Below are 20,638 nucleotides of genomic sequence, written 5' to 3'. Positions count from 1 at the left end.
CTTTCTAAATGTACGGAAAATATTAATCTCTTTGTAATGCAATCCTTACAAGAAGGATGAATTCCTCCAGACAGTTTTGAGAAAAATAACCTAATAAACATAATCAAGGCAAATCGGGATTCAAACTCATAGGGTTCTTGTGTGCCCAAGGGAGGTAATGCTGAACTGGGGAACTGGGGAACATTAAGACGAGCAACCTGTGCCCCCCATCTATGATGAAAAACAGACCAACCTTCACATGTAGTATGACCTACTACAGACAGGAGACAACAGCTGATGTTTTGTGAGGTTCTGTTTAAGGGTATTTATTTATGGTTGTCAAACCCACACACACTTAAACACTGCGGTAGTCAGGTCAAGATCAACGGTCTTGATAACATGGATAAACATTGAAAGTATAAGCTACATGGGTTGGGAAGTCAAAAATCATTTCATATATTTAAAGAATTGTTCCTGATTGTAATGTGCAGATATTGAATTTCTTATCTCAGAATTGGCGTTAGACCCAAATTCTGACAATAGTGCAAATAGATCATGAATTTTTTTGAAATTATGACTGAGGAAAAACATGCATTTGTTCAAATAGGATCTAGTTTGAATGAAAACACAAATATCACGAGCCTGTGAAATATTCCACCATCAGCAGTTCAATGACAATAACTTTCTTTGTCAGATTACGCATATCAAGTGAATTTGGGACACAGAACAAACACCTTGATACATGGTTGCTCCCACAAGCATGTGCCTTAATCCACACTGATAACTCAGTATAAAAGGATATAATACTAAATCTTCATGAAAAACTATGACAAATGAAATGAGATCCAGGCCGTCTTTGGGTCAAATATCAAGGCCTGCTTATCTAGTGATAAATTATTTCATTCAACAAAAGGAGCTTCCCGTGTATAAGCACAAGGTGGTAAAAGTAGCCTTTAAACTTGATTCAAGCGTGGGGAAAGTCTGGCCTAGGCTATAGTTTCTTGGAGGAAAGTTGGGCCATTGGGAAAGTTGGGCCTAGGATATGGTTTCTTGGGGCAAAGTTGGGCCTGTTACAACAGGACTTTTTATTACTTCTTTGGCATGGAAGACCTACACTTTCCAATTAACTGTGGAGAGCTGGTCACTTTGTCTTACCAGGAGAGGCTGATTCTGGGTTTGAAACCCGCATACTTCCTGAGTGTGGGGTGGTGGGCATGGTTTGTCAGCATCAGACACATGTCTAGTGCCTCAAGTTATAATTGTCGGTTTGGTTAGTTGGTTGGTTTGTTGCTTAGCACTGCACTCATGTCTGACTGGTCACTGGATCGTCATATCAGATAAGAGGCATCCCAAGATCACAATGACTGGCATATTGCTTAGGCAGCATGAAACAATAAACAAACAAACTTCCACATTTACCGCACACCGGGAAAATTTTTAGGTATCTTATTTTCGAGGTTTTCAAGGTTAGTAACCTTGAAAATATTATATCCATGAATTTTTCCGAACTTCAAAGCTTTGGGTTAGATTTCCTATCAATAAGCATTTCAACTGCTGGCAACCAATGACTTCCTGACATGCAAATTAACTCTGTAAGTGATGTTTCTGGGCACTTTCTTCTAACCTAAAAATTAAATTTCTCTAAAATATTTATGTACTTTTGGACCCAAACCTCCAAATTTAAATCACCTCGAAAGCTCTGGGGGTCTCAAACCTTGAAATTATAGTACCTTGAAAATTTCCTGGTTTACAGTGGCAATGTTGATGTGTTGTGTGTCAACAACAACAACACACACACACAGATTCAATGATTTGGAAAAATAATCTCATAAATCTCATTTTGCTAGAATACATACACTTTAACTGTTTTGTGCTAAAATCTACACTGCAAACAAGCTAACAGAGGGTTGTTTTGTTTCATTATGGAAAAAATATCATTTATCAATGCTGCCATTAGAATCACTTCTGTCAGAGTTTAATAACCAACCTGGATTTTTTCCTTTCCTTCTAAAAACTTGAACATAACCAAAGAACATCATTTCAACAAAATAGCAAAAAGCACAGTACACACAGGCTATCATTTGCCTGATCAATCCAACCTCACATATCTAGCTGTCCTTGTCAACATACAAATATAAATCACATTCATATCATGAGGCCATTTATCAAACTTGACCCAGAGTTACATACAGCATTCAATCTGAAAGACTCCCAGTTCAAGCTGAAGTTAATGGCGATCTTCTTACAAGAATATAATCTCAAAGCTAGTAATTACCATTGAACCGAGTCACCACTGTGTGTGTTCAAGTACCCAGAAGGCGATCCAGCTTGATAAAATCCTTTGGTTTTTCTAGCCAGTGCTTGAAGTATGCATGCATAATTAGTGCTAAGAGATTACCTACCAGGTTTTGTCGGCATGGAAACATGAATCACAATTGTTGTCAAACTTCTTTAGCAATGAGAGGTTGCAAAACAATCAGGGTGGGTTCCTTCGAATCTTTGAGACAGTATCTCCCCGATATGATGTACACCGTATCACCCTGATGCGATGTATGAATATGTGGTTCAGGCAGGAGGGTGTATTACCACATTACTTCAAGACAAAGTTAGGATCGTTTCAACTACCATAATCACACAAGGGACTACTTCACATGAAAATCTCAGTTTGATCATGTGAATGTTTTTCAGTCTCGTCTTACATTTGGCTTTATTATTGAAAGGGTCTGTGTCAATCCATGTTGCCTTGCAATATGCTCAATACAAAACAACTCGCGCGGAACCTGTGGTCAATAATTCATACCGTCCACGAGTTTGTTTATGCAAACAGCCAACTGAGTCTATAGCAACAACACGAAAGGCAGGGAGAGTCATTGTCCAATCACACCAAGTTAAATACTATCAATTCTATGGTTTTGTACTGGCCTGACTGGTGTAATGATAAAGTAAAATGACTGCCGACACAGAAACAGACTCCTGGTCACCTTTAAAATACAGATAATGAATTCTGATCAAGTGTTAATCACCAGTGAAAGTACTTTCAAAAGTGTTTGCATCAAAACACTGTAGGTGCCTGACGAATGAACAAGGAATAGCCCAGACATGCTGTGACATACAATACAGAAGACATAATCCGTAATATTTACCTGTTTCTGTATGTGCGCTGAGAAGGGGGAATGTTTCACAAAAGTTTGATGGCCTTGGTAGCTTATGTTGAAAGTAAGTTGTTAGTGACATCAAAAAGGAAAATAGAGATCAGAGGCTCCTTTCACTAAAGAACCTTAACTCCTATTCTTTAGCATTGCACTAAGGTTACCTTACTGACTTACCATCAACTTTGTGCTTTGTCAAAGGATGCACTTATAAGAAATCTTTTTAGATAGCTGATTATGTCAAATAATGTTTCTGAAAACCTCAAAATATTGTTATGAAATTAATATGTTTACTGATGCCTATTATTGTCCTCGGTCAAGCAATAGTATTGTTTAAACATGATGATATGCATATAAATATGAATTCAGGTACGAACAGATCCCAGCACTTGTGCTATTTGATGTGGCAATTTATGGTGGTGGTCCAACTAGGCCGATTGAGTGTCACTCCTAATTGATGACCAGTATATTTACAGGCTGCTGTAAGGACCTGCTATTATAAAGCTGGACTATTACTGACTGCAGTATAAAGCTGTGTGAAATGGTGGACAAGGTACCGAATCAAGATTAACACATGAAGATAAAATTATGATTAAAATGACTTTATATGCAGTTTGACTGTCCCTTTCTTGAAGGATCTTGTTCTGCATGAACGCTGTCAGCAGGTAACAAAAATGCAGTCAACAGACATTCCAGAGTCCCTGACGCCCTACTGAGCATGCTACAAGTCACCATAACAGATATACGGAACAGTAAAAGAAATGCAACTCTGATTTTTTGTCAAGTTTTTAAGTAGAAGGAATAAACATGAATGCTTACTTTTATGATATTGCCTTTTTCAAAAATTGAGTTTCTCTTCCTGTTCAGTATATACACAAACAAACTTGGTGTCGGACCAGTGTTAGATTCATCAGTCTCTAAATATATGTACTTTTGTTGGAAACAAAACCTCCAGTTGAATGAAATATGAACTCAGGTGAGATGAGAGCTTCAAGCAGAGCAAAACCTAGACTTGCTTGATTTATTGCTCCAAAGATACTGCTGGGCAGAAGGGAAACAATGTGGGTCTGGGACAGTGAGATAGACGATACAATAGGAACTAAGTCTGCACAACAGTCACACTGGATTCTCCTGTAATATCATCAATCTGGTGCAAATTGACCTGCTATTTAATGGACTGTGAAAGGACAGACTGTTAATTTTACATACTGATAAGAATATATCTTTTCATCTTTAAACATTACATTTGAAGACATCCAAATTGTGTATGTGTTTTTGATTATCAACAAGTAAGTGAGGCAGTCTGGTTTTCATGTAGTAGAATTCAAGATATGGGCTTCACACACTGCACCCCTAATGCGAATCAAACCCAGTGATACCTCACTGCCTCAGTTGTCAAGTGTCGGTTCTGTAGCTCACCTTAACATGATAAAGGAGCAAGTCATACACAGCGTCAAACAAACATCAGCATGTATTGAAACCAGTTCTGATGCTTTTTACTTACGGAATATCTCATACACTAAAATATGAAAAACCAACACCAGTGTGGTTAAACGAACTGTTTTCATGATACATGATAATGTACCATGACTTTTAAACTGTGACATTTCCTTCTGAAAACAATGCCACATGATATAAATCTATGAATGGATGTTTGAAATATGCCATTCATAACATGGCATTTTAACATCAAGCAAACAATCTTTGCACGAAAAGAAAATCAATGTGTGAGGCTTGCTATTGAATTTACACACCAACACCTTTTCAAATCCTACAAAAGCTATCTGTTAACAATGTTAAGAAACCCTATACAAACTCTAGTAGAAACCACCACAAAAACAAAGGCCATTTCACTAACTCAATAACAAAAAATCATTATCTCCTGAAACAAACACTCTAACCCAAAATACAACTCAACACTCAATCAGACATCTTTTTCACCATCAAAATAAACAGCTTGTACAAGATATACACCAATTGATTTCAATTTTCCATTTTCATATAAAAACTTGGAACCAGCAGGCATAAAATTAGCACCAATGGTAAAACAAAGACCTGCACTACCACTGTTTTGCCCTGCCATGACAACGCCAAAGACATGCCAACAATCACAGACCGATTTCCTAAAATCGATATTGACGAGTGTTGCTGGAGGCGGTGCCATTGAAAAACTGTCACTTGAAGAACAGGACACATCAGAAGAGGGAGGAAAAACAAACAGCAGCAAAAGAACCATTTTGTTCAGTGTTGAAAGCAGCAGTTTCATTTTGAAAAGAACGGCCTGTTGCTATGTACTTTGGAAACATGAACACAATAGAGTTGGAACCCATTGTTTCAAACTGGGAGTGGGATCAAGAAAACATATCCAGAAGGTTTTAACCTTGAACACTGGATATAGTCAGTGTTGTATGTCCAGAGAAAGGAGATCTCAATGTACAGAATGAAGCTGAAATTATGAAGGAAAACCAATATACCAATCGGCAAATTGTTGTTCATTGTATTTTGAGAAATAAATAACTTTTTGCTATTCACTGAAGATGTAAAAAGTCAGGAGTGTTAATACATTGGCTGACGTTGTAATAAATACATGAACTCAAGATTAAACTCTTTCAGAAAATCCACGATCAAAGATTCAAAGGAGATTGCTGAGTCTGGCAGCATGAAATATTTATGGTAATGACCACACTATTTCACATGAATAAACAACAGACTTGTTTGCATATAATCTCAAAAGTACGATTCAATAAAAAGATTCTTCTCCATGTGCAAGCATCTGTATCCAAACCAGATTACTCTACAGTAAATACTTAGATGAAAATGAATGCCATGAATGTTGATATATTAAAGAAGAATGTGTTCTTTAACTTCTGCTGAGGTATAAGGTATGCTGGTAAATTTGTAATTATTGATATGAAACAAATGAATGGATTTTGTATTATGAGTTGTGTCAAAAGTGAACGAGCGAGTGTTTGTGTGTGTGTGTGTGTGTGTGTGTGTGTGTGTGTGTGTGTGTGTGTGTGTGTGTGTGTGTGTGTGTGTGTGTGTGTGTGTGTGTGTGAGTGAGTGAATGAGTGAGTGAGTGAGTGAGGGAGTGAGTGAGTGAGTATGGTTGAACCCCACTGCTAGCAATATTCCAGCAATATTACAACAGGGGACACCAGAAATGGAAATGAACCCATGTCTTCAGCATTATAAACGGAAGCTTTAACCATATCAATTTTTAATAATGCTACCGTAAACCGTTCGGTGCTTCGTCTGTATCACAATGATTTGTAAACAGTCAAGTCTGGGCCTGACAAACCAATGTTGATACTATCATATAATTGTATGCAACATCACACATTGAGGTAAAATTATATGATTGTTCACAAAACAACTGAAAATGACCACAAGATCAAATTCAGTCGCTGGTCATGACAAGTAACAGTATGGTTTTAGCTGTAACAAACATTTGCGTCCAACATAAAGCCTTTAACATTGTAGACAGCCTCTGTGGTCCTGGACCTAGATTTTCGAAGCTCTCTTAGTGCCAAGAAACTTGAAAGTGCCATACATTAACATTAACTTACGACTATCTTAGCACTAAGAGAGCTTCGAAAATATAGGCCCTTTATATAGAGTCTGCTCAGAGAGGAGAAATGTTTTATCCCCCAAAAGACATCATTTTGGGCAAAAAAGTGAACCCAGAAATTTAAAATCTTTAAACCTGCAAATATTAGCCTGTGTGATGTAACCGTTACAGATACAATAACTCATTTTACAATTGCTGTGCTGTAAATCAGGACATGAAATGAATAACTAGTCATCACTATATGACATTAAACTTTGTCATCCAGTACATGCAGCCAAGTGCAAATCCCATTATCAGGGAGAAATTATTGAACTCCAATCACAGCTTAATTGTGTGAGAATGAACATACGCTGTATATTCTAAATAGAAATGGATTATTGCGGCAATCAAAATGAGACTGTGGCAAACATATGCCATGTACATATGCAGTGAAACAGGAGTGTCCTCCATTTGCCCATTAGTTCCAAATGAAGAGAGAGGTGATTGATCTTCATGATAATATGCTAGGAAGAATGATCTGGGGTGACTGGTGTATGTCAACAAACGCTGTTTGACTACTTACAAAATGCAGCACTTCTCACACAGGGATGCTGCATTACCTTAAAACAAGTTCTGTACTCTCCATCAACATCATTGTTAGCGGGTTTAATTGTGGGAATATTAAGTGAGTTTAAAAACCCATTGAGTGTCAGAATTATGCACATGATTTCAAAAAGTATATTGATTATTTCACAGCATACAGCATTCGTTTTCAAGGACACTGTACTATGTTGAAGCTGTTAGATGACCTTCCTATCTGCCCTCCTGCCGTGAACTCCTGTCTTAAACTGCAGTAATTGTAGAGCAAAAAATTAACCAGTCCAGAAAAACAAATTTTTAGTTAAATCACATGTCAGAATTGCATTTTCCTTTAAAAACAATCAATCAATCAAATACAGCCCAGACTATCTAATTTTCAGACTAACTGACTTATGTTAAGGAATAAGTAATGACAACTGAGGTCAATTTCATGAAAACAGAATATCTACATGTCATCTGTCATATAGCTCCAAGTGTACTCCCCATCAAATGTTTAGAATCACCAGTGTAAATGTAGCCACTTATTTCAGTCAACTGTTCTAAATAGATTTTGCAAAATATTCTGTTTAAAGGTACTGTTTAAGCATGAAATGATGTATTGTAACATAAATTCATAATGTTGAAAAGGATATAGTCATTAGTTCAGTAAATGATGAAAATCAGTGAAAATTGGCAAACTCTTAACAAAACTTTATACCAAAACGCAGCTTTTCAAATGCACATACCTTTTAGCAATTTGATGCCTGATCCTTGTGCAATTCATCTGCATAAAGTTTCCCTAACTTAGTGGAGAAATTAATTTTTGATGGAACCATATATATACGTAACCTATGATGAGAGCTCTAAGTGAGGCTAAATATTTGATGGGTAGTACATATTTCACAGAATGTAGAGCTATGTCTTTTTTCATGTGGTCAGTGGTCAGAGTGGTGCCTGCAGACATCAAACTGATCCCAGCATCAGTTGTCCCAAGGTGGAATTTCTGTATTGAGGGGGTCCTGATAAACAAGATGGTCTTATTTTGACTCATTTTGACTCAAATTAAACTGACACTTCACTAGTTTAGTTTGAATGTGTTTCATTCACAAAGTGAAAAGGACCAGGGACAAATTCTTTCAACCTAAGAAACCCCTCTCCAAAGATGTTTACAGTAACAAATTTCTGCATGAGCAATTACAGGAAACAGACACTGAAGACTGATAGTTTCAGGGAAATATTATATTAGAAAAGGTGCATAGAAAGAAGACTATTGTAATTGTTTAGATTTGCTAACATGTTGATGTACCTTTTTTGATCTAATTTAGTTTTTATGGTTTGTGAGATCTGCAATTCTGTTTACACAAGCACAAAAACTTCACTTTCTAAAATGCCACTAGAATAAAACAATGGTTGATTGATTTTCTCTGACCATAAATTCAGCAGACTTTGAGAACAAACCAAAAAATGCAACATGAGATTTAAGATGTGATACAAAAACAAGAATTTGGCAAAGTCCTTATCAACAAAAAGAAGATGATTATAAAGTAAAAACACATAATTTCAGTCAGTTTCAGAAAGACGCATTAGTGAAGAAAACAACAACATATCACAAACAAATCACACACCATCCACGCATGCGCGCACACACATGTACACATCAGAGATTCAACACCATGTTGTAGGTTCGTATTTATAACAGCAACAAACTCAGAAGTTAAAATCACAATTTCAAACGGCTTATTATCATTTTTGAAAGGATTCTGAAACAGTGTAAACCATTGTTATAAATTTGCTTTAGATACATTATTTTAAGCCTCTATCCAGCTCACATTGAAGGTGAATGTTCAGTGTATCTGCATCAATAACATCTCCCCCAGAAACTGCAGATAAGTGAAGATGACATCTCAAGTAGCTTCAAGTTGAAAATAAACCACTGGTCAAATAGATACTTGTCAGCTGTGCTATTTACCTGACAAATACTCTATGTATATACTTTAAGGTCAAGTCAATACTTCAGGGAAATTGTCAATTTCTGACACCTGTAATCAATAACTCTCACAGAGAGTTGACAATTATCTTGGAAACACTTTTTAACACAGTTGAGTTCTTAATTTCATCAACAATGAATAACAGGTTATGAATTCATTGAACAATTCAATGATATATATTTATCCATTATGACAGACATCCACAGAGAAACCCAGCTGTGTTCAGACAGTATATTACACACGTCATTAAAACAGTGTGTGTTATTAGGTTTTTGTTCCATGCAAAACAGTCAATAACATGTGGACTAATTCATGTTATTTTGTCACAGGAACAGAATCAATGTTTCAACAAATATATAATTTATATGAAGTCGATATTTATTTTTTTAGAAGACCGACAGTTGTCAAAGTACAATTCCATCTGTTGTCACAAAAATACCATACGTTGTTACTAAAATAACATCTGTTGTCACTACAGTACCATTTGACTGTTGTCACAAAAATACCATCTGTTGTCACTTAAATACCATCTGACTGTTGTTACTAAAATACCATCTGACTGTTGTCACAAAAATACCATCTGTTGTCACTTAAATACCATCTGACTGTTGTTACTAAAATATTATCTGTTACAAAATACCATCTGACTGTTGTCACAAAAATACGATCTGTTGTCACTTAAATACCATCTGACTGTTGTTACTAAAATATCTGTTACAAAATACCATCTGACTGTTGTCACTAAAATACCATCTGACTGTTGCCACCAAAATAACATCTGTTGTCACAAAAATACCATCTGACTGTTGTTACTAAAATATCATCTGACTGCTGTCACTAAAATACCATCTGTTATCACAAAAATATCATCTGTTGTCATGAAAATACCATCTGACTAAAATGCCATCTGTGTTTTAATAAAGACTGTGTCCTAATTACAACACCAGCTGACTATGTATGTTGTAATTAAAATACCATCTGACCATGTCCTAACAAAAATCTTTCTATGTTCTAATTAAAACTCCATCTGACTGTTATATTTGCGATTAAAATACTATCTGACTGTGTTCTACTTAATATACTGTGAGATTACGTCCTAATTTAAATACTTTCTGAATATGTTCTAATTAAAATACTGTCTGGCTGTGTTCTAATTACAATACAGTGAGATTCTCATTAAAATACAAAGTGGTCCAGTTCTAAGTGACAGATATTTGAACCTGTTAGAAACTATACACAATACCATTACAGAAATAGCAAAAGGACAATTTCATGATTTTATGTCTACGGAAATGATCCTGTACCTCATGACCTCAATGCAATCAAAATACCATCTCACTTGGTTACAGTTAATATCCCATCTGACTGGTAGCTATAATCACAGTCCACTTTCCGAACATGTTACTTACAAACAGTTACTATGTACTTCTCTAGATCACTCACAACAATCATGCAATATTCATCTAGTACTCAATGGTGTTTCCAGACACACGCTATTTCTGAAGTGGGAGATAATTGCAACAACATGGGTGACCTGATCAGCAGTTGAGGTGGTCAGAATAGGGCAAGGTAGGGTACACTGGATGGGGTACACAGTGTGGGGTGGTACAGAGTAAGGTTGATGTTTCAATACTTGGAGGGTGTGAAATAGTCTATCTCACAGTCCCTGGACTACATTTTTTCCCCTTCAGTCAAGCCTTTTCTGCAATGCTATAGCCCTAATGAAGCAAATCTAGATTTCCTCAGCTTCAGGTTCTGAGTCTCTAGACCTAGATTTTTCAAGCTCTCATAGCGCCAAGATAGTCATAGACATTAACGTATGACGATCTTAGCGTTAAAAGAGCTTTGAGAATCTAGGCCCTGGTCTCCATGGGGCTCCTCTTCAGTTTGAAATGGGTTTGTTTGTTCCTATCAAATTTTGACATATTCAGAGATTAAGCTTTAGTATTGCCTTTGGCATGAGTTTTGGGCGGTAGAAGACTATTGTCCACACCAATGATTATGGATAAAAGTGTCAGTTTTTGTTTCATTTCAGTCAAACTATGTTTGGAATAAGGATACTGTGTGGTATCAAAACAAACAAAAAAGAATGATAAGGAAGTAGATACTTAAGGCATGAGAGTATTTGAAACAGTTTATTTCTGACAGGACCCATAAAGGTCTCGGGGTAGAATAGGCCTTCAGCAACCCATGCTTGCCATAAAAGGCAACTGTCCTTGTCGTAAGAGGTGACTAACGGGATCGGGTGGTCAGGCTCGCTGACTTGGTTGACACATGTCATCGGTTCCCAATTGCGCAGATCGATGCTCATGTTGTTGATCACTGGATTGTCTGGTCCAGACTCGATTATTTACAGACCGCCGCCATATAGCTGGAATATTGCTGAGTGCAACGTAAAACTAAACTCACTCACTCATTCACTCACTTATTTCTGATAGCCACAATGAACACATGTCCATGAATATCATTTAAAAGATCATTTATGTACGTAGCAGAACAGTGCTTATATAATGAGAAGCGCTGTATTGTCTTGTCCAGACTCAATTATTTACAGATTGTCATCATAAAGCTGCTATGGGGGTCATTAAACAAAGAACAAATAATCTTTTACAAATATGCCCTTCAGGATATATAGCTGAGTGGGTAAGTGTCTGCTCATCATATGCAGTGGGTTTGTATCTCTACATGGTTTTACGTCTGAGACTTATTCTTCGATCATCTATGACATTGAATAAAAACTGTCAAAGCAAAAAACAGACCAGGCTTCTTCAAGCATACAATCAAGATTGTTGAATGTTTCTTTAAACCACAGTCACCCCAAGGATGCCAGTAAGTACAATCTGGACACAAGAATACCATTGCTTGGTACCATGAAAAATAATTCGCCTGGTGTATGGTGAAACAGATGAGCTAATTTGTTTTCATGTACCCATAAACATTTAAATTAGGAAAACAAGCATTTGAATTTTACTAACCTAATTCTTTTGGACTTGACTAAACTATGATTTAATTGCCAAATACAAGAGTCTGTCCACAAAGCAGACAAGTCCTTGCCATGTTCGTCATCGACAAATGCTAGTCCCCTACACTGTAAATCCTGAAGAGACAACTATGTCATGACATAGACTCATATATCCTAATTATACAAACACAGATCCTATGTCATGGCTCCTTGCCAAACTCCTCAAATTGATAACCCATATTTACACCCTTGAAATAATGATCAATAACCACTACACAACAATCTTAATCATGTTATACCACATATATATGGCTCCCCAAAATAGAAGAACAACAAAAACTCAAATATATATTTGAAATTAATACCTACCTTCCAGAAATCAGTGGTTTGTAATAACACAGCCCGAGCAATGTCTAGTATTGAAAAACAACTACCAGTGTCTCACAATCAGTGTCTGAGCCTAAACAGGCTAATACCTGGTTGCTAGGAGCTTACCCCACCTGTCAAATCCTGTATAGGCCTCTATTTGATTGTTAAATCATACAGCCAGGGTAATTAGTAATCCTCAAAGAGTACACACTATACAGCCTGCCTAAGCAGGATCTCCCCACAGGTAAAGGAGGTGTTTCATACAGAATTGCTGGTTACATACGATTATCTGGAAACCCAGAATGTTTGAAAAAAGGACTGAGGTACGCATTTGGGCCTTCTTACGGATCACTAGCTGTGAGAAATTTCAGGCATGAATCTTATTGAATTGAAATTGTTATTATACCTTGTGATTATGTATGCCTGTATGAAATATGCCAAAAGGATTTTCCACATAATATCTGAACAAGAGATTAGTGGTCCAAGGTATTTTTGCTAAATTTCCAAAGGATATTTCTCAGTTAAAGGTTTAAAAGCTATAATTGGACACAAACAAGATTTGAAAGTAGGCCAATGTCTGCTGTCTTGAGACTGGCTATTTCAAAAGTAATGATGATTTGAAAAGAGATTTTATAACCTTAACTGAAATAATGAATGCCAACAGGGATATGTGTCTTCATTTGGGAGGCTGTTCACGGACATGCTGCCACCTCCAGCTGCATACAAACTGCTGTTTTCAACAAATTGTCTTTGTCATTTATTTCCTGTGCAGACTCAGGCAGAAGGAAAGTGGCCCCCACTCTCTGTGGTGATGTAACTGGCACAGTTGCGATTCATATATGTGCACCAACTACACGTCCAGACCATAATCCAATTATGATCTCTGGTCCAGTAGTTCGACTAACACGTCACTTCATACAAAAAGACAGTTAGAATGATCATGTGCTGTTTGAATGCCTAATGCATAGCAGGTGATAAAACACATTGGGACTGTGAATCATGATTGTCCTTTTATCAACCATCGGCATGATCTGTCCTCAGAATTTGATAATCTGACATTCTTGTTCATCCAACAATTTAGTGTGCAACAGACGATGTTGGATTAATGGGACTTGACAGTATTATGCATTATCTGCCTACTCATGACCATCAGTGCTCATAGTAACAGCCATCTCCATAGTAACTATTACAACCATCCAATCCCCAATATCAGTTGTTGTTCATTGTTCAACACAAATGCAGCAATGTTCCAAATGTACATAGAACAAGCATAAATTGCCGAGGACCACTTCTAACAATGGTTTACAGGCTTTCCAAGCATGATGACTTCATGGAAGTGATGCTTTGTAAACCTAATATGCTTGAAAAACTGTCTCAATAAATGCCCCAAAATGAAGTATTCTATACTTGAGATTACTAACAAGATTTATGATGGATAAAAAATTTCTGATTTTTTAACAATTTATGACCATGACATCATAAACAACATAATTCATGTAAACATGTTCAAGAGCGAAAAGGGCTCATTTAAACCTTGTCAGATCATTGAACAATATGAAGATAATCTAGGGTTAGGCATCAAAGTCAAATTTAAAAATTTCATCATTCAGAACACTTCAAGCCACTACCTAAGAGTAAGTCAGGAAAATGTTTCTTAAAACACAAAACAATCGTAAAATATCATAAAATATCACATGAATTCTCAAATAACCCACATTTCAAGTATACATCCAATAACACATGCATTCATACTCTAAATACATCAGAACTAGTTTGTTATAAAATGCATTCACTGTTTTGTCATTACAAGAACATGATCTCATTTAAATCAAGTTGTAACCTGATCATCATAATTACACATTTCAAGTTATAAAAAGAGTGGATAAAACTCAGATGACGGTAATTCTAGATTGAGGTAAAATTGATCTTTGAGTGAAATTACAGTCAAACATGGGGAAATCCAGTCTTGCTGCTAAAAAAATGTCTCTGCATTCTCTAATTAAATCAATTAGCCATGACCATACGTGCCACCCATTCAAAGGCTACAAGGTAAAACTGAATACCCCTTCTGGCCCTACCCTTAAAAACATGGCACAGAAACAATCAATTCTTGGAAAAGAAATGACAATAAAGTTCCATTTGCATGGGATATTAGGGGCTGGCCCTGTTGCCTAAGTACGATACGACAACCCAATTATCGCTGGAAACCTGATGTTAATGTGATTTCACAACCACCTAGTGAACACACCATTTATAGTGCACGCCAGCAGTTTCCAAGGCATGTGGGCTCATACTGCTTTAATTGATTCTGTCTATTCAGAGAGGCCTTTTCGAAGGATCAATCAACTTTCAGCACCACTGTAATTGCAAAAATACCCATAAGTGTTCACATTATTCAGCTGGTATCAGGTTCATATAAGACAAAGTGGAATAAAAATAAGGACAACTTCTGAAAGTATATATTCTTCCAGAAATGTAACAATTTCTGCAATGCATCCTTCAGCCGTAATTCATCATGACCTAAAAACTATGTCTTTCACTATTAGATGAGACCAAGATTTAATTACATCCTTCATGGATTATTACCCTCTCTTAAACAAAGAGAAGAAATAATACTGATAGGGTTGATTTGAGATTCATATCCTAACAAAGATTTGAAAAAGAGGTTTGATAAAGAAACAACAAAAGACAAAAGAGGTTTGATAGAGAAACAACAAAAGACAAACTAGATTACATGACATATTTTTAACCAAGGTAGTCTTAGTTCTAATGTAGCATAAGCTTGTCTGTAAAATCTAAAAATATACTGATCTGCCACAAAAAAATTACGATCTCAATCTTGAAAAAAAACAAAAACAAATAAACAATTTGTCCATCTACTAGTTTTAAAAACAAAATCCATTCACCAGTCAAGAAGTCTAAAACGTTAATTCACAATTTCTTCACATCATTGCTCCTACAGAAATGTACATTAATCAGAATCAAAACTTGTGATTACACCCAATTATTTTCCAACAATGACTAAATCTTGTAATACTCTGATAACTCTAGTCTAATAAGCATGGATATAAAACTGTAAAACTAATGAATATTTACATTTCCTTATTTTTTCTTCCTTGCCAGATCTGCAACCCAGCATTAAACCGGACAGATGTTCGTGCCCCGCTTCTCTGACCTTTAACCCCTTTGTGCTCGCAAGTCTCACATTTTGATTGATTGACATGCCCGCGGATTAATGTAAGATGGGAAACAATAGCTAATTTGGTGAGCTGTCAGTCATCTTCATATTTCTACTCAATAATTAATGTCCACTTGTGATGTCTTGATCAGTGGACAATCTGCCATATTTCCGTGACTCCTGATTTGCTAGTGTGCGTTTCTATTTAATTTTACTCAAACAAATACGTAAAAATGAATAGGAATGCACAGTGACATTAGATGGTGATCAAATGTATGACATACTATGCTGGGATTACACTTTTTCAGCTTGTGGAAGCTGTGGGGTGGCTAAGTGGGTCAAATCATTTCCATGTATTGTCAGCTACATTTCATTTCGAGACGTGAGTAGACGCAATATGTCAGTGATTGTGTGAAAAATGTGGGCTGAAGTTATAAATCTAAACATTTTTTAACATTATAAGTGAAATTACTGTTGTTGATATCAAGAGTGATTGTTACGATATCAAAAATAAAACAAACACAGGTTCGCACATTATGGTCGGTAAAATGTTAATTAGATTCTATTTTCATAGAACATACTTACGTGTAACATACAAGATATAACTGCTACTTGTTTTGTGGTCTGCTTTGAACGCAATTACAGCCTCACAGGGGGTCGTCTTATGTGCAAAACATACCATTTTGACACTGATTTTACGGGTCATGTTCAGATGTCAGCTTATCTATGAGACCAGATTATCTATGGTAATACATGGTACCTTTTCAAGAGGTAAATATTGCTGTTGGATTTTGTTTGACCTAACTTATTTAGACCCGACTTTAAGTTGTGAGATCACATATTCCAAGATTTGAATTATAAGTTTGTGACCCATAAAACTATATCTAACTTTTCTATTCGCCTATCAGCGCCATGTTGGATTAAAATATGAAAATAATGTGTTCCAAATGGGACAGTGAGGGGTTTGAGAAGCACATACACATCTTTTCTTGCATAACTGTCTGTCCCATTCTCTGTACTCCTCCTTCGTAACAAAGATAGATCGTTGAACAACCTTTTTTATTTTTAGGACAAAAACCTTATCTGCAAGAACCTTACAGCATTGGTATGATGTTTTGATTATGATCTACGTTTCATTGAGTATTTCATGTTTACTAGTTTTCACCTTTGAGCCAAATGAGCTACAGCTGTCAATTAAAGTGTCAGTGCGGACAGGGTGAAGTGAAAATACACACATACATTATATTATGGTTTTAACAAACTCAAAGGGATCTCAGTGTTGGTATGTAAAAACAGTGCTCAAAATTAATATCAATCCTTCGGCCAGAAGCTGACTGAAAACCACTCCGACCCTAGGATGTTTTTTTAATGCATGCCCATATGGCTGAAAGCATCATTTCCATGTCCAAATATAGGGCCTACGTATTCTGATCAGGACCCAAAACCTTTTAAGGTTCTGGGTCCTTAGGGAATGCAGCTGTTCAGGTTGAGGGCAAACACTGTGTAATAATCATAGTTTGCTGCACGCATTTCAGCTAAAGTGAAAGCAAGTATGGTTTTACATCGCTTTTAGCAAATAACACTGCAGGAGACTTTTAGCTAAAAAAAATGTGTGCGGAGATTATGCATTCATAGAGGGGCACAGAAGAAACAGTTTGTTCTGTCCATCAGTTCATAACAAGCGATGTCATTATAAAGATAGTTTCATGTATTTGGAGTGTGTTGTTCATTTACCATAATTCGATTCTACAAATCAAGGCATTCTGAAAGTCTATAGTTGAGCATTCTTGGTCCCATGATTTCTTAGAAGACTTTCAAAGTGCTAGCAAACTAAAGAGAAGATTGAAGTCTGTCTTTGAAAACAGTCTTGCTTCCTTTTGAGTTAATCTTTATGGGAAAGTTAACAATTGATGTTTTCTGATTACATTATTATGTGTTTGAAGCATCTACAGTCATTATTTGCAGATGAAATGACTTTTGATGAAAGACATGGCTTCTGTTTGGGTTCAGGTTACAGACATTTTATTTCAATGATACTAACAAAAACATGAATCAATTACAAAATCTCAATATTATTAGAACCTACACATCAATCCTGTTAATCACCTTGATCCTGTTTGTCACCAAGACAATTATGGGTTGCTGAAGACCTGGTCTATCTCAGATCTTTATCTTACCATTACTATGGGTGCTTGGGTGGTACATACAAAGGGGTGTATGAGTACTGATGTCGATAACACCAAGTGTGTGATCATATGAGCTGTATGAGATTGTTTTAATACAAAGTACAAGTCAGTCATGACTGAATGCTGTCTTGCTGATGGTATTCTTATGTGCATAGGTCTGGTACATAACAGTGATGAAAGCATTTGGGAAGAAACTGATATTATTAATTCGAGTATGATAGAACAGTATGTGATAAAAGGTCTTATCTGGAGGTAAATATATGCGATTCACTGTTAATGACTATAATAATAATAAAACAAATTGTAACAAATATAAAAGCATACCTGATTGATTGGTCGAGGCACCATTTTGGCCAGAGTTGTCAGATGACTGATGTCCGTCTGCATCACTGGGTGGAGTCTGCCAGACATCAGACACATCTAAACTGTTGTACTCAGGAAGGGTTTCAGAAGAGGATACAACAAGGTGGTCCTTTGGCTGGTGTTCATGGATGTCTGAAGCATTTCTGATGTCTAATGGTTCTGAGATATCAGCTCTGCCTTCAGCAAGATGGAACTCAAACTCGGAACTTGAATCAGAAAGATGGTCAAAGGTTTCAAATTCATTACTTTTGTCTCCATCTCCAAGAATACTGACCTTGGGAATATATAAACTTGATGATGTATCATTCAACTGTTCAGCAGTGTAGTCACAGGTCTCTGAGTCACATTCAGCTACACAATAACAAGGATCCAAATAAAAGTCTAATGTAGAGGCACTATCAGATACACTCATGAGGTCACAGTTTGGTAAACAAGCATCCACTAGTTGAGATTCTAATTGTGTGTCATCAGACAGCAAAGGCAGCAGTTCTTGTCCATTCTGTTGTATATGACCTTCATAATCTTTGATATTTTCTGGACCTTGACCAGACCCTAATACATCAACCTGACTTGAATTCCAGGCGGTTTTGACGCCACCAAATGGAGTAATTTCACTGGTGTGGTATTCTTCATCAATGCCATGAAATTCAGGGAGAGAGCTACTTCTGTTAGAAGGATTTGGTTTCTGAGGTTCCAGCAGCAAAGTACCAGAACTCCTTGAACTATGGATAGTGTGGATATCAGTATTTGGTTCAGTGTAAGAATCAGCCATTGAATATTCTGCAAAGGAAGGGCTGGAACTCTCTGGACAATACAGCTGATCATATAAGGACCAGTGGCCACCCTGTGGAATTTCTGTTGATTCCTCATCACTGCTACATGAAATATAACCAGATACCTCATCTGGAAGTTCGGAATCGCTTTCAAATTCTCTGTCAGATCCTTCTGCTGCAGATGCAAGAGTGAGAGTTTCTGAATCCACCTCAATGATTTCTCTCTCCAGGTTCTGTTGATTGGCAGAGCATTCTGAGGGTGAAGGACTGTCACCAAGGTCAAAAACACATGTTCTTGGCCTGTCAACATCATCGTCCCCATTAGCAGCTTCATCCTGTTGTTCTGGACTGGAAGAACTTGAGGTAGGGTGGAAGACAGATTTCTTGTTTGGTTTGTATTTTGTACGTTTCCATGGATGCTGAGGACAGTAACTGGAATAAGACACAAAGTGAGTTACATACTGCTATACCTTTGTTGGTGAAAACAGCACTAAAACAGTATTTCAGTAAAATGGTGGTTGTGTGATGTGTGTGAATAAGGAGTGAGTAAATTTGGTTTATAAGGCTTTTAGCAATATTCCAGCAATACCACACCAGAATTAGTTTCCACATGCGAGGACTCGAACCTCGGTTTTCTGCATGACAATGTGAATAATGAAGTCTGGACCAGACAAACGAGTGATTGAAGGCATGGGCAGTGATCTAGGCAACTAGGTCAGCCATGATGTTCCAGATAAGTCCATGTTCATACAACTGAGGTATCGGTATGTAAGTATTGACTGTTCAGGTGTGGAAAGTTATTTTTTGTGGCTGAAATATTGCAACTGAAATATAACTGACTGGAACAACATGTGGAGTGAGAGGTGCTGTTGATTATGTGTTTGTGTAGTTACGTCCATACACAAGTCTTCCTGTACTTGACTAATCCAGGTTCTAAAGCCCTTGATGCCAGAGTCACATCTTAACATGGATACCCTATTCAGACACATTATACAGACTCCAAGACAAGCTGTTGCCAGGCAACAAGTACCAACACTCGACAACATTGGGCATGTTGAGAATTGGAAACCAGATCTGCCACTGATTATCGGAGGACTTGCGGTGAACAATTATCAATTATAATCGAAATATATACATTTGGAACGATTATCAATCATAATCAAACTATATACATTTCTAACGATTATCAATTATAATTGAAATATATACATTTCTAATACTATCACTAATTTTAAGGGTTTTTCCCATTTTATTTTAATAAGGTTTTTTATAACTAATACTCTCATGTAATGAAATGCCTACAAGCAAGAGAGACACTGGAATTGTAATTAAACAATAAAAGAGGCATTTTACAATGCTTACTGTCATCTTCTCATTACTTGAGTATTTTCCTTATTGTTAAATATACATAACCATCTTTCAGGAGTATCCGTAATATTCGTCCAATGTAATGGTTAGTTTATTTCATTCATGTGTGCTATACTAAGGCAACAAAATTTCTTTCAATTGATATATTTGAGCTCAGAAAGACCAATTTCACTCCTTCATGAAATTTTTAGCCA

At 36.6% G+C, this 20,638-nt stretch overlaps 1 protein-coding gene across 1 annotated transcript in view; it reads right to left on the bottom strand.

Annotated features, from left to right (window-relative positions):
* LOC137268244 (uncharacterized) overlaps positions 1-20,638 on the bottom strand; it is a 98,760-nt gene that overhangs the window by 29,097 nt on the left and 49,025 nt on the right. The window contains exon 6 of the mRNA XM_067802781.1: positions 18,265-19,508. Coding sequence (XP_067658882.1) covers positions 18,265-19,508 — 1,244 coding nt within the window. The remainder of the gene's footprint in view (positions 1-18,264; positions 19,509-20,638) is intronic.

The sequence above is a fragment of the Haliotis asinina genome, chromosome 16, assembly GCF_037392515.1.
Source record: "Haliotis asinina isolate JCU_RB_2024 chromosome 16, JCU_Hal_asi_v2, whole genome shotgun sequence".
In the NCBI taxonomy this organism is placed as follows: Eukaryota; Metazoa; Mollusca; class Gastropoda; order Lepetellida; family Haliotidae; genus Haliotis; species Haliotis asinina.
Note: the sequence above shows the minus strand (reverse complement) of the source record. Positions and strands in the feature narration are given on the sequence as shown.